This window comes from Haliaeetus leucocephalus, unplaced genomic scaffold, assembly GCF_000737465.1.
Source record: "Haliaeetus leucocephalus isolate CR32 unplaced genomic scaffold, Haliaeetus_leucocephalus-4.0 Scaffold2, whole genome shotgun sequence".
Classification (NCBI taxonomy): domain Eukaryota; kingdom Metazoa; phylum Chordata; class Aves; order Accipitriformes; family Accipitridae; genus Haliaeetus; species Haliaeetus leucocephalus.
In genome coordinates this window covers 15,862,045-15,875,556 of record NW_010972438.1, presented here as the reverse complement: position 1 = coordinate 15,875,556, position 13,512 = coordinate 15,862,045, and the positions used below count along the sequence as shown (strand labels likewise).

The following is a 13,512-nucleotide window of genomic DNA, read 5'->3' as shown; positions in this document are numbered from 1 at the left end:
TTTAGTAATGCCTCTCAGTCAGAGCAGGAGTGGCTATGGTTCAAATTTTTCTGGCTTTGTTTTACTGATTTTTTTTTTTCCATTGTGTGAAATTTATTCTATGAAACAATTTTGTTGTTTAAATATATAGCATCCAACTAATGCTATTACCCCATATTATATAAAATGGCATTGCACAGATGTAGCTGGGTGGACCTACAAGAAAGCCTGGAATAACCCTGGATCTGATATCTTTTTCAATTATCTTTCCAGTTTGGTGTCTACCAAATCATTATGCCTTTGGTAAGAGAATTTAGTGCTTAGACAACAAATACATTCTGTTAGATTTTAGCTGGTGAAATTTTTGAAGCCTTTTTACAAATTTATAGAACTGATTCTTATTTCCAGTGAGAATTGTGCATGCTGATTTGTTTGACTATGAGGACCTTGGTACTACTGTCTGTTTGCTCATATGTTAACACCATTGTATTTTAGATTGGAGTCTTAACTGCTCATCATCTTGCTAACCTTTCACACGGTTTCAGTAAGCTGATTTCTTATCCCATAAACTGAGTACAGCTCCCCTTTGTCTTGCTTGAAGGCTCACTTACATCCTCAGCAATTGGTCTTGATAGCAATGAAGTCCCTTGTTCATTTGTGAACAAGGCTGTGGATCTAAAACTGGAGTATAACAGTGGTGAAATACTTCAAAGTGAAAAGGGAAGAATGCTGATAAAGGGAAGAGGTGAACTAAGAACTGAGAAAAAATAAAGAAGAAATATACTGTCTATTTGACAGAAAAAAAAAAGACAAAAAAGCATCTGTAACCTCAAAATAGTCAGTTTTCTGGCTATAAGCTTGTTCAGGCCTCAGATTTTTGGCTCGTGATCTGTACCTTTAATCTCAAGTTTCCTCTCCAGCATTTTTTGGATGCTAGAAACTCCATTACAGATTGGTAGAAAATCAGTGATAAAACTTCTAAATATCACCTTATTTTGTTACACTGCTTTCCCAGTTGCCAATTTTTATAAAATGGTTTATGACTGCAATAATCCCCTCAAAATCAGCTGTTATGGGAGATAATAGCCAGTTGTCAGAGCATTAAGCACCCTTGACTTCACTTTGGGCCATTACGTAACAAAAGAATGAACTGGTGGTAAGGTTGCCAGGTGTATTAAATTATATGATGAATTATAGAGAATCTGTAGTGGGGATTAGTGTCCAAAAGAGACTAGTGGAGATTGCCAAACCCATTATCTGATAGGACTGCAGGCTGGACAAAATCCCAAGGGTGAAAGGCCAGTGCTTTATCCATTATGTCATCCTCTAATCTGTGTCTGCGCCATGCACAGTGAAGTATACTGCAAATAAGTTACCATTGTTCTATGATACATCCTGGAATTATGTAATAACAGAAGTGGAGACGTTGGCAGTATTTGGTTACTTAGAATTTAGTCTGATTTTGATCTTTTCTCATGGATTCTTGCAAAAAATATTAGTTGATATACAAGAAAGCTAAGTAGTGTAGTAGCAAAAATTGTATGAGTCTGCTTTTTCCACAGAAGTTTCAGTTAGATCCAAGAAAGTTGGTTATGTCATAGTTTCTGCTCTAATCCCTTCCTCTCCTCTCCATTCAGATAAATTAATTTGCTTCGACTGCTATTTTGCATTTAAGGAAGAAAATATCTGTTCTACATTTCAGCAAATCCACCAGCATTTTGAAGAATGGCTATAATAGGTATAGTTGAACTATCCTTCAGTAGTTCATCTAGGCTTGTCTGTTAATGGTTTGTAATGACTGATCAGGAATCTTGCATATCAGGACTGGAAACAAAAATTTCTTTAGCTTTTCAATGAGAACATAGAACTTGTTCCTAGTTCCAATAAATAATACCATATTTTACTTTGAAATAGTAACATTGTTATGATAGAAAAATGATGGCTGATAATTTTGGAAAGTTATAGAGGTGCGAGTTAAAATTTTCCTCTCCCTCTATACTCCATATAGTTGAGCTCATTGTACCATGGCTGGTTTTACCGGTGGAAGGATATAAAAAGTAGAATAAATAAAATTTTCTAAAACTCAGTAAAATATTTCTAAAATAGTTTTTTAGTAAAATTGTGTGGTATATACACAGTATTTGGAGATACTGTATAAAGATTTTATTGGCACTCTATAGATAAATCTGAAATACTTATAACACAACGCATTGGTCTCAAAGTCATTTGTAAAGGTGGGAGAAATATTATAGCTTGTGCTGAAAGTAAAAATTGCAGTGAAGGTAACAAGCTGGTTTTTGGTAATCTCATGCTTTGTTGGTTTTTTGGGTTTTTTTTCGTGTAATCATAACTTTTTGAAAAGCAGTCTCTAGGATGTCATTTTCTAGACATGGTTTTGGCCCCAAAGTTTAATATTATCAAAATCTGTGAAAATTTTCTTTGCTGAATTAACTGTTAAACTGCTATGAAGAATTTAGTACATTCAAGATATATAGTGCTGTATTGCACTTTGTACATTATTGGTTGTTTATTTAACATCATTAATACAAGCTGCACACTAAGCAGGAAAGATAAGCTAGAAAGTATTAGATGTTTCTTAGACCTATTTTGTGTTTTTTTTATTTTGCTGTTAAATGCCAAATCTTAAATGGTTATTTAATACAACCTATTTGCTCTGTCAAATCTTTACATATAATTCTTTAGTGATAAGCTCCTGCTGTGCCATTTGAAGCCCAGCTGCCTTGCCCAGTTCTCTGTGACCAATAACTCAGGATGTATAAAGCAGCTAGAACTTGTCCCCCCTGTAAAAGGCCTGAGATGTCTTGTTCCTTTCAGAACTATGTCAACCGTCAAACTCCTTTAGGGAAGCAATAAGCCTTGTGCTAACATGGTGTTGGACACTTTCTCATCACGTTCTCTATCCTTGCAAAGTGTAAAATAGCATAATCTCATCTTCCTCTGCTAACTATATTCCTAATGTATTGGGTGAATTTTGACAGTAGGAAATTATTCTTTTGTAAATCAACAAAAGATGTCAACAAATTTTCAGTGATAGAAGAAATATCCTCACTTGACATCTTATGTAAAACTTGTAGCTTGTTTGAATTTTCTAAATGTGACCCTCAGCAGCCCTAGACCTAGAGGGTGGATCTAGAAATGCTCCTTGCAGGCAAGTGTGACATAGTAATGCTGTCCCCTGACCACAAGGGATTAACTGCAGCATCAATTTCCTTTTTTCCTGCACGTATTTTCTGAGGTAGGTCTATACAAAAAGCTGTTGGGGATGCGGATGTTTGGGAAAGCAGAGCTCAGCTGCCTGATGATCCCCAGACAGATTAAGTGTTTTTCTTTGTTACTGTTTTTGCTTACAACATCTTGTTTTCCAGTTAAATAGACCTATTAATTATTTGGGGGTTGTTTCCGTTAACTGTCGCGTCAGCATTTAGGGTACAATGCATAGTGTTTCGGGTATCACTGTAATAGAAAACACTGTTATAAAATTGTCTGGGTACAGTGTGCAGTTGCAAGAAGGAGAAAACATGAGGAAATGTATAAATGCAAACTTTTCCAAAAGAGGTATTTTAAATACTACAGGAGAAAAATTAACAATGAAGAAACTCTTACGGAGTACCTTAATGTTTAAGGATTCAGTTTCATGAGGTAATGGCTTCAATTTCATGGCTTCCTTGCACCGAGTGCAGTGTCAGTTGAGTCTTTCAGCACCTTATAGCGTAAAGGTCTTAATAGGGTGGAAGGTATTGTACTAGTGCTATCTTGCATTGTATCACAGGGCTTCGTAGCCCTCATCAGTAGAATTTTGTGTACTCATTTAAAGCATTTTCTTAATGGAATTTCCTGCTAGCTTGTCAATGCAAATAGATCCTTAACTCATTTTTTCACCACTTCCTAATAAAAAAAAAACCCTAAAATTAAAAGAGCTATGAAGACATTCAGAGATAAGGTAAAGTTTCTAGAGTGACCTTGTATTTCTACTGCTCTTTTACCATGCCTATTCATTGCCCTGTATGTAATGCCCTTTGCAACAACCATCTACACTGGAGTACACTTGGAATTTGTGATTATTTTCGGATTGCTTTGTTTGTGTGTAGGTTAAAGTTAGAAACTATAAGACATCTCAAAAATTGATACCTTTTACAAACTCAAATTTTTTTCCCTCTTCAGATTTAGAAACGTTACTTGTGCAAAGGCCTGTTGCATGTTCAGATTTTTTGAATGTGAATCTTACTGATCTTGATGAATGGATCCAGTATGACTCTCAAAACCCTTTATGACTGTATCCAGACTGTTCGTCACAGGAAAGTGTGGTGGGGTAATGCCATCTCCTTAACATAGGGACCAACTGCAGCATCGATTTCCCCTTTTCCCATTGGTGTCTTCTGAGGTAGAGCTGTAGAAAAGGATGCTGGGGAGAGAGGAATAGGAGGATGAGATTATGTAAGGAGGAGTGATATTGAAGACAAATCTTGAAGTGGCAACAGGCACAGTGTAATGTTGGGAGGGAAGCAGTGGAAGCCTAAATAAATCCTCAAGCTCTTTCTAAATTTGGAAGTAAGTTTATGTTACTTACTTTTGGAGTTTGAACCTAAAAAAGACATCAGAAAATTATAAAGCAGCAGGACCCCAAGGAAAAGAAGCCAGATATTGAAGCTTAAAAGATGAAGAGTTTATAAGTTTATCCTGGGTAACTAATTTTAAGAATATTTCCACTATAACAAAGGATAAGAAGAAATGGAGCATGAAAAATTCATAATCAACAGCAAGAGAAGCTGGTTTGAAGAGACAAGTAATTTACAACATAAAACTGAAATAGCAAAAGAATAGAATCAGAAGTTAACCCTGGCAAAATAGAATGTGATGTAATTGTCAATTCTGCGATGAAAAATCAGAGCTTGTAAAGTTAACTTTTGGTTTTGGTGTCCCCCCCTCACCCCCATTTTATTATTTTACCTCTTGGTAGACTTTCAAAGAATGGGGAACCTCCCTAATGCTATTTTTATGAATAGAAAAATGGATCTGCCTGGAAAGGATGCACGTGAGAGTTTCAAAATGACATTTTTTCTTTTCACCTTAAGCTCTGTTAAGTTTCGCTGTATTCTTCCCATGTGCTCTCTTAGTCATATTCAAAGAGAGTGAACCAGAACTTTGCTTTTCGTCGGCAACAGACTTTGAGAATGTAGCTCTGGGATTGTATTTAGAGGAGTGGCACCAGCTGTTAATGAAAATTGTTGATAATTCTGCTCTGCTTTTAAACAAACATAAACAAACCAATATTTTTTTTTTAATATACCAACCTATGTAAATATTCAGTGCCTTTTAGGTAACACATGAATATGTTTTGGAAGAGTAGGAAAAGAAACGTCAATACAAATATGACTTTTCTTTTTCCTGTATGCCCATCTTCACTTTTCAGATGACAGTATGCAGCACAGGTTAATATATGCTAAGGGAGACCTGTGATTTTTCATTTTTAAAAGTTCTATTAACAAGAGACCTAAATAAATGGCAGCCTTTTTCATTATTAGGTTCGCAAAATTTAGGCAATTAGAGAATTGCTCTTGAATTACAGCATTTAAATCAAATCTAGACCTGCTCTGGTCTCATCTGCTCCTACTGTCATTTTCTTCGCTGTTGATCAAATGAAAATCAAAGTGCTTTGATCAGTGTACCATTCAGACTGTTGTGAAGATCAGAATGTTAAACCATTTAGGGAGGTCTTTGGATAGGGTAATACTCAAGTGGGGAATCAAACACCTTGAACAGGATGGACACATGCTGTCTAGATGATAAGGGTCCTTGCAACAGTGTCTTCAGCTGTATTGGGTGAGATGCTCTGAATTGCTTTTCTGCTGAATCTCCAGCTGGCCTGTGGTTGTATATTGCTACTCCAGCACAGGAATGATTCATTGCTGTTTATTATCTTAAATTATGTACAAAACATTTCCTAACTATCTTAAGTATGTTCAAAAGACTCTCCTGTGTGACTGTTCCTCAGGCTTTCTACTATGATAATATGCAAGTATCTTTTCCCTATACAGTGGCCAATTCTACAGCAGGAATTGCCTGAAGAAGTCTCTGGGGTGGCCAGATTCTCCAGCAAAGTAGCTAATTAACACCTTGAAGTATACAAATAGTGCCTATCAGGTGGTCTAGCCATAGCATGAGTTGCCTGGAAAAACCTCCAGGACTGTCCCAAATTCCCACCTTGAGACGTCCTGTAACAATTAAGCCAGTTCTTTGTGGTGAGGCTACTTAGGAGTTCAGGCAATCACTTAGTCTCATGTTGATCCATTGTTCCCTGTCAGTCCATTTGCTCATCTATGCAGAGACTAGCTGGGGTGTTCCTGGACCACCATAACTTATAAGTATGGGAACTTGAATTTCATCCCTATATCCCACTTAAAACTTAAATTCCATAGCTCTTGCCACAATACTATTTTTATTTCTTGCTGAGCCAGAAAGGAAAGACTATTTTGATGAAGGTGTCCGTGAAATAGTTTGCAGCTGCAAAGAGAGGTCTGCACTGTCAGCTACAAGCAGAAGTCCCTTTTCCCCTCCCACACTGTATTTTAAATTTCTGGAAATACTACTTTACCAGCTGTTTGGCATGAATATATAACTTCACAGTTCCAGGGTGTAGAATCTTGCAGACTGACTCGTCTTGCTTAACATAGACAGAAGATGGTCCCTGGAGAGAAGGTCCCTTTTCTCTTTGTTTTGCTGCTAGTTAAATGAAGTTTCAGAGGTGAGGACAGTTCAGTGACTGCAGATTAGTCCATGCATAATGGATGAAACTGTTAAGTGGACCGTTCAGTAGTTAGCACTGAAATAACTGTCATATAAATCATCATTCTTAGGTTTCCTCACTAATGGTTGAGTGTGTGCACACTTATATAAAATCTCAGTGATTTTATAAAAGCTATCTGTCCAGAGTTTAAACGTTCAAACTTCAGAATATTCTCTAGCTGTAAAAGCAAGAAACTTATTAACAGTACTCTCTTATTTTTTCAAAATTTGGGGGGATGCAACAAAGAATAGAAAGCAAACCACCTGTGTAATCCAAACCATGATCTGTGCCTAGGTAAGGCAAAAAGAGTGTAAAACAGAGAGACTGGAAAACCAGAGACAAAGCAAGTTAAAAATAATATATGCAGTTAAATATCTACTGTTGATTTAAATATTTTACTCAGTGTAAGATTTGTGTTCAGTTTTGCCTGAACTACTGAGCTGGGTGGTTCAGTGCCTTAATAGTATTTAATTCTGCTGTGTACATGGGATAGTTACCAACACAACTTGTGACAACTGTTGACATGTTGTGCCACTTCTCACTAGCTCACTATGGACTAGTGGTTTGGACCAGAATTCATAATCAAGCACATAGAAGCTGACTGTCATAAAATGCACTGTTCAGATTTGTCTGTTGCTTAATATGAATATGATTCTACAGTTCAGAATCACTTGAGCTTATGCAGCAGTCTTTTAGTAAGAATAGTAACCGAATGCAGTGCTCTTTCCCAGAGGTGATCCTTCTAGGTCAGGAATGAGACATAATAACAAGGTAATATATGGGAGGTTTCTACAGCTGCTGTTTTAAAGATAATTAAAATACATCAATCTCAAATAGTATTCTTTGCCATTCAACACCCACTTCAGAAAAATGTAGAAAAATATGAAGTGAGAAAGTCACAAGCTCTATTAAAGATTCTAGTTCCACTGTCCTTTCAGTTTCTGTAATGTTACTGTGGAGCTCTCACTCCATTTTCTGTGAACATTGGCTTAAAAAAATAGTAGTCTGTGGCACATCTGTAGGAGCTACATACTCTGTGGGAATAGCAAGTATAGTTCCAAAGATGAAAGTTTTTGCTCTTGGAGTAAGCCTTGCTTGGCATTCAGTGAATCTGACATCATCTACAATTTTCAGTTTTGTAGATAGGATATAACAATTAAAAACTAGTGCTTCTGCCTGAGAATATTGCCTTTCTCCACAGCTAACAGTTCATGTTAAGCCTTAATACAGTTGATATCATATTTTAAGGGTCAGACATTGAAAATATTTTGATTCAGGTATCTCAAATATCTTACAAAGCTTTCAAAATTATCCAGAACTGAAGGGTTCTCTTTCTGTCATGTGTTTTTTTGCCAGAGAGGTACTTATACCCTCTGATGCAGATTCCTTCTCAGATGAAAATGGTCTCTTGATTCAGTCACAGTGCTTGGATATTGAAAGGTGTGTTTCTCATTTGGTTTATACTCAGCCAGAGCATATGTAGACTATGTAAATGTTGTTACTGGATCTTCTGGGACTGGCCCATAACACCTTTGAATTTATTCAGTGTGCCTTGACTAAAATGTTCTCTTCATATGGATTCAAAAGAATTTTTAGCATCCTAACATTAAGTGTTGTACTATGAGACACCGATATAGGTGTATCAGTTTATATGTATCTATATAATGTGTATACTTATTAAAGCTCGTAGTTTCTATTGTGTTATTTTCTTTAAGGTCCAATACAAACCACAGAATGAGACACTTTATACTTCTTCATCTATTATAAATTATAGAGATTTCAGTCATATGCCTCAGTACTATATGTATTTATCACTATATTTATCAGTAGACTATACAGTATTAGTGCTATATCTGGATTGTTTGAATAAAATAGTTCATGCAATCATTTTGCAGAGCAGAACTCCTCTGACACACTTTCCATTCGGTTACTTCAGATATACAAAGAAGAAAATTTGGTGGTCACTATTAACAGTCTTTACCCCAAACCATTTATCTTTCATGGTATCCGAGAATATGGATGGATATTAAATTTGGTACCTAATGTCTAGTCAATTTAAAATGACAATTTCAGTGGTAACTATGACAGAGTGTGTCCTGTTTTGCATCATTCATAGCCCGTCACTGCATAAGTCTTGTCCACATGCAGGAGTTGAAGGAATTTGAACTTATCCTACTAAATTAATGTAGCACTTCTATAATATTGACTTAGTTATATTTTTATGTAGATGCAGAAAACAGGTACGTGACCACAGTAACTTTGTCTCTGTTTATTTGTATTATACCATGGATAGTACCAGCACATCTAGAATTACTACATAAAATACCTATCCAGAAGAGTAAAAAAGTATAAAGTATGAAAGATATGTGGATCCAAATTTGTTTTGAAAAACGGGATTTAAAATGTAGATGTATTCAGGCAAGTTTCAATTGTAGTCATTTATTACCTAAGCTATTGCTGTGAGCTCTGAAATCAGAAAATAATATGGCAAGCATTTGTTTTGTAAAATTACTTCTACAGTGAATGGTTAGGCACTCATGAGTGTTTCCCAATGTAAACTCAGAGTGAATTTAGCTTACAGTGGTGGGTTCAATGAACTGATCAAATGAAACTTTTAGAAGTAGAGCTATAATCGGAATTGTTTGCCATCAGAGCTGATTTTGAGGATTTTTCTCACTGTTCTGAACAGACTATTATACAATATTCATAATACCTATTAATGTATCTTTAAGGTCAATGTAAAAGAAAAACTTTATTGTATCAGTGGCACTATTTTTTAACTAAAATACCTTCCTGTGACCTTACATGATGGTTATTCTCTTATGGCGCTACTATGAATAAGTCATTCTATTAAGTAATGAGCAGTATAGAAATAGTATTTTAAAAGTATAGTTTACCTTATACTTCATTTTATAAAAGATTTTATACTTCATGTTGACACTGGTAAACATCATTTATGTAACATGCACAGTGAAAAGTGCATAGAGAGAAATACACAACTCATTGGGAAAGAGAAGGAAAGCAGCACTTAATAAACTGATCACTCATCTTCAGTGCTAGCTCTCTAATTTATAGCTTTTATTTTTATCTTTTCAAGTAATGCCAAACAATTATCAGTACTTTTTATGATGCTTAAAATATTTTTTAGTGAAACTGCTAGGAGTAAGTGAGCAGCTGCGTGGTGCTTAGTTGCTGCCTGGGGTTAAACCACGACAACTGCAGATACCAAGTAAACTATATGTATAAAATGTACTCAAAGAAAAATCATTAAAATCCTTGCAACAGTATCATAGAGGCAGCCCATTCCTCATGATGATCTATGATACCGATTTGTTGAAATTTTATCTTTTGTAGGTTTAATGCAGTTAGTTTGCTGCCTACTCCTATTATCATGCTTACTGCTCATCCTTTTAGATAAGGCTGGTCTCCTTTTATTAGGAACACAGTGTAGTTTGATTCTTTATAGATTAAAGCATATCATTAAATATAAATCTCTCAGATGTATTCAGTCTCATGATAGGCTATATTCGAGCATCATTTTCAGGAAGATAAACTGTGACAGTGATTTATGCTGTATTTTGAGGGTATAAATCTCACTATGCCCTTTCACGTGTGTTTAGAGAATACAGATTTTATTTATTAATTCTTTTTGTATCCGTCAACGAAGCATAAAACTACCATTCTTTTGTTTAATGCTGTGTTCTTTAGAGTCTTAGAGTAGGATTATGTATACTGTTTGATTCAAACTAATTAACAACACTATAGAATCAGTGTGTATACTTTTAAAATTATATAAATCATGATTGATTTCTATGTACATTTGATGTTTGAAAGACTGGGAAAAGTTTGTTATTGAAATCTGGTCTCTAGGCATGATAATAATGCCAAACACCATGCATGCGTAGAAACAGGATCTGGCCATTAAGAAAATGGACAAAAGGGCAGTGAGGGAATATAGTACTACAACTAACAGTAAAGAGGAAAACGTTCAAAGACATTTTCAAACTTATTCTGTGAAAAACACCTATGGGAGCTTAATATAAAGTTACTATATTCTACAAATAATTTCTTTTGTCTCACTGTGAGTGAGAAAAAAGTGCTAATTGAAAAAACTATAAGAAATTTCATTCTTTGATTTTTTTTTTTTAATTGCAAATGAATTAAATTAGAGGTCTTCATAAACTTCTCATATCATGACATTTCTTTCCGTGTAATTAGCTTTCTGTATAATTTAAGCATGTCTGTTTTGTGACTGTAAGACCCAATTGGCTATTGAATAAAATGTTCTGGAGGATAGTTTGTTGTGTACAGCTTTTTAATGATGATAACAGAGTTTCTGTAAAAAAGTTTGGATAATGATGATTCTATTAAGTATACTGATAAAAAGACAAAAGGATCTGATGTGGGGTTTAGTTAAAATTTTTAGTGTTACAATATGGAGTTCATAATTTTCTTTCTTCTCATACATAATGATAGCACTGTGTTTGCAGCTACAAATTGTCAATTTCTAGTCCTAATGTAATCTATTAGTTTTATCTTCAAAATCCACAAAATGTAGAACAAGTTATTTCATTAGAACATCAATCAAATTTTTAATCTGTGTAAAATATTGCTAATTTCATAGAATCATATGGGGACCTCTGAAGATCATCTTGTCCAACCCCATGCTCAGAGCAGGTAAAGTTAGATCAGGCTGCTCAGGAACTTGTCCAGTCAGATTTTGAATATCTCCCAGGATGCAGGTTCTGCAGCATCTCTGGGCGATGTTTTCTAATATTTTATCACCCTCATGATAAAAATGTTTTTCCTTATATTAAATCAGAATGTTTAGGACCTTCTTCTGACTTTTGTCCCTTGCTCTGCTGTCTGCTTAGAGTCCATCTTCAAGAAGAGTCTGTCTTTTCCAGTAAGTCAGTGTCTGTCTTGTATGGGAGAATCCAAAACTGAGCTCAGTACTCCAGATGTGGTCTTACAATGGAATGGAGGGGAATAATCACCTTGTATTCATCTTGCTAATATGGCCCAGTATCCACTTGGCCTCTTCTGCCTAGACAAATCATTAGGGAATGGGAAAATGACTGTGGAAGTTTAGGCACATGGAATGTGAGGCATAAACCTTAGCATGGCAAGGGTTACAGTGGGCAGAATATGAGCTTTAGGTGTAGCTGTCAGGTGCTATTCCCAATTCTCTTGCTGAGGGGTTAGTCAGATCGAGCGAGGCTCACTGTGCTCCATCTTACACAGCTATATCGGATGGTAGATGAAGAAGGTATGGAACTGTGTGGGATTTTTAGATGGAATACGCTGGGACGCAGGACAGTGATTTCTGTGCTCAGCACACACATGGTGGTTACAGACCCAACCTGAACAGGACTGCGAGTGCCATGCAGACTTGTATTAGTGAGGTAGAGGAAGCTCTGGACAACACGCTCCTTTCCCATTCCCCGTTTATCTAGCTAAAACCCACTTGATTATCTTTGCTGTAGTTTCCCATGTATAGAATAGGGTTGAGAGCAGAAGGTATGAGGTAGAAAATGTTGTCATTAGTCTACCGTGAAGACAAATTTGCAGCTGTTTTCAAGACCTGTAAAATAACGCAACCCTGAACCTATCTCTATTTGATAAGAAAGAACTGAGAAAATGGTATGGTAAAGAGAGATACATTTCACTGGAAGTTTTCCTTTGCTTTCTAAATGGCAGCTGTCCGAAGCTGCTCAAAACCACAGTTTTGCATGTGTGTTATAACACGGAACTGTGGAGTCCAGACAAACAAGTGCTGTCATTTAGCATCTATCAAGGCCTACCCTGCATCCAACGTTTCCAAAGTATGCCTTTCTTCTCTGCCAAGAAATTCTATTTGAGCAGAATTTTAAGGAGATCGGCAGTTTTCTAGGATTTCTGGATGAAGGTCTCTGTGTATGTCTGTGTGCGTGCACATGCATAGACCAGCTGCAAGGCTTTTTGCTCAGATATTTCTGTCTGGGAAATGTGGCAACTTTGCACATGACTCTGCTGTTTATCACTTGATAGCACAAGTACCACCTGTGGGTACCTGTCTTTAAGTTGACAAAGGTACTGTGTCATACGAACCTTGAAAACTGAGGGGAATTTGCTTGCCTGGTGTTTCAGATCCTTTATCTACAGAAGTATTTGCTAATTAAGTGCCTTTTCCTTCACACCATAGCAGTTTTCTGAATTCATAAGAGTGGAACACATTTGTCTGAACATGCAGTTTTGCCTTGTACCCCAATGGTTTTAGTTTATTCACACTTACACTGTAACCATTTAGCTATAACTTTAGTTAAATGTCAGATATTAAAAACATCCAAAGAGATCAGCCATTCTGTACGTAGAACAAAAGCCACATTTTGTCATGAAGACATTACTGGCAGAGATTTTTTTTTTCTTAACCTACAGTGCTGTTTAACCAGTAATACTTTCTTAAAAAAGGTCTATCCATATGAATTACACATCTGTATCTGAAGTTCCCCTGTGTAAGTTTTAAATGCGGTATTAATTGACTTGTTCTTTTGCATTGTACTTTCAGGTTCGTATTTTTACCTATCTGATTGGAAGAGAAGCTGCTTTTGCTGATAACCTGAAGTGGATGGCCTGTGCTAACAAAGGTTAGTTAACCTTTAACTGTGAAAGCCTTGTTTTCAAAACCCTATTATTGAGCCTTCCTGCATGTCTGACCCTTCTACAGATACGGTGTCACTGACATCTAA

The 13,512-nt window shown here is 36.0% G+C and overlaps 1 protein-coding gene across 1 annotated transcript in view; it reads left to right on the top strand.

Annotated features, from left to right (window-relative positions):
• CACNA2D3 (calcium channel, voltage-dependent, alpha 2/delta subunit 3) overlaps positions 1–13,512 on the top strand; it is a 476,027-nt gene that overhangs the window by 293,853 nt on the left and 168,662 nt on the right. The window contains exon 12 of the mRNA XM_010572633.1: positions 13,332–13,410. Coding sequence (XP_010570935.1) covers positions 13,332–13,410 — 79 coding nt within the window. The remainder of the gene's footprint in view (positions 1–13,331; positions 13,411–13,512) is intronic.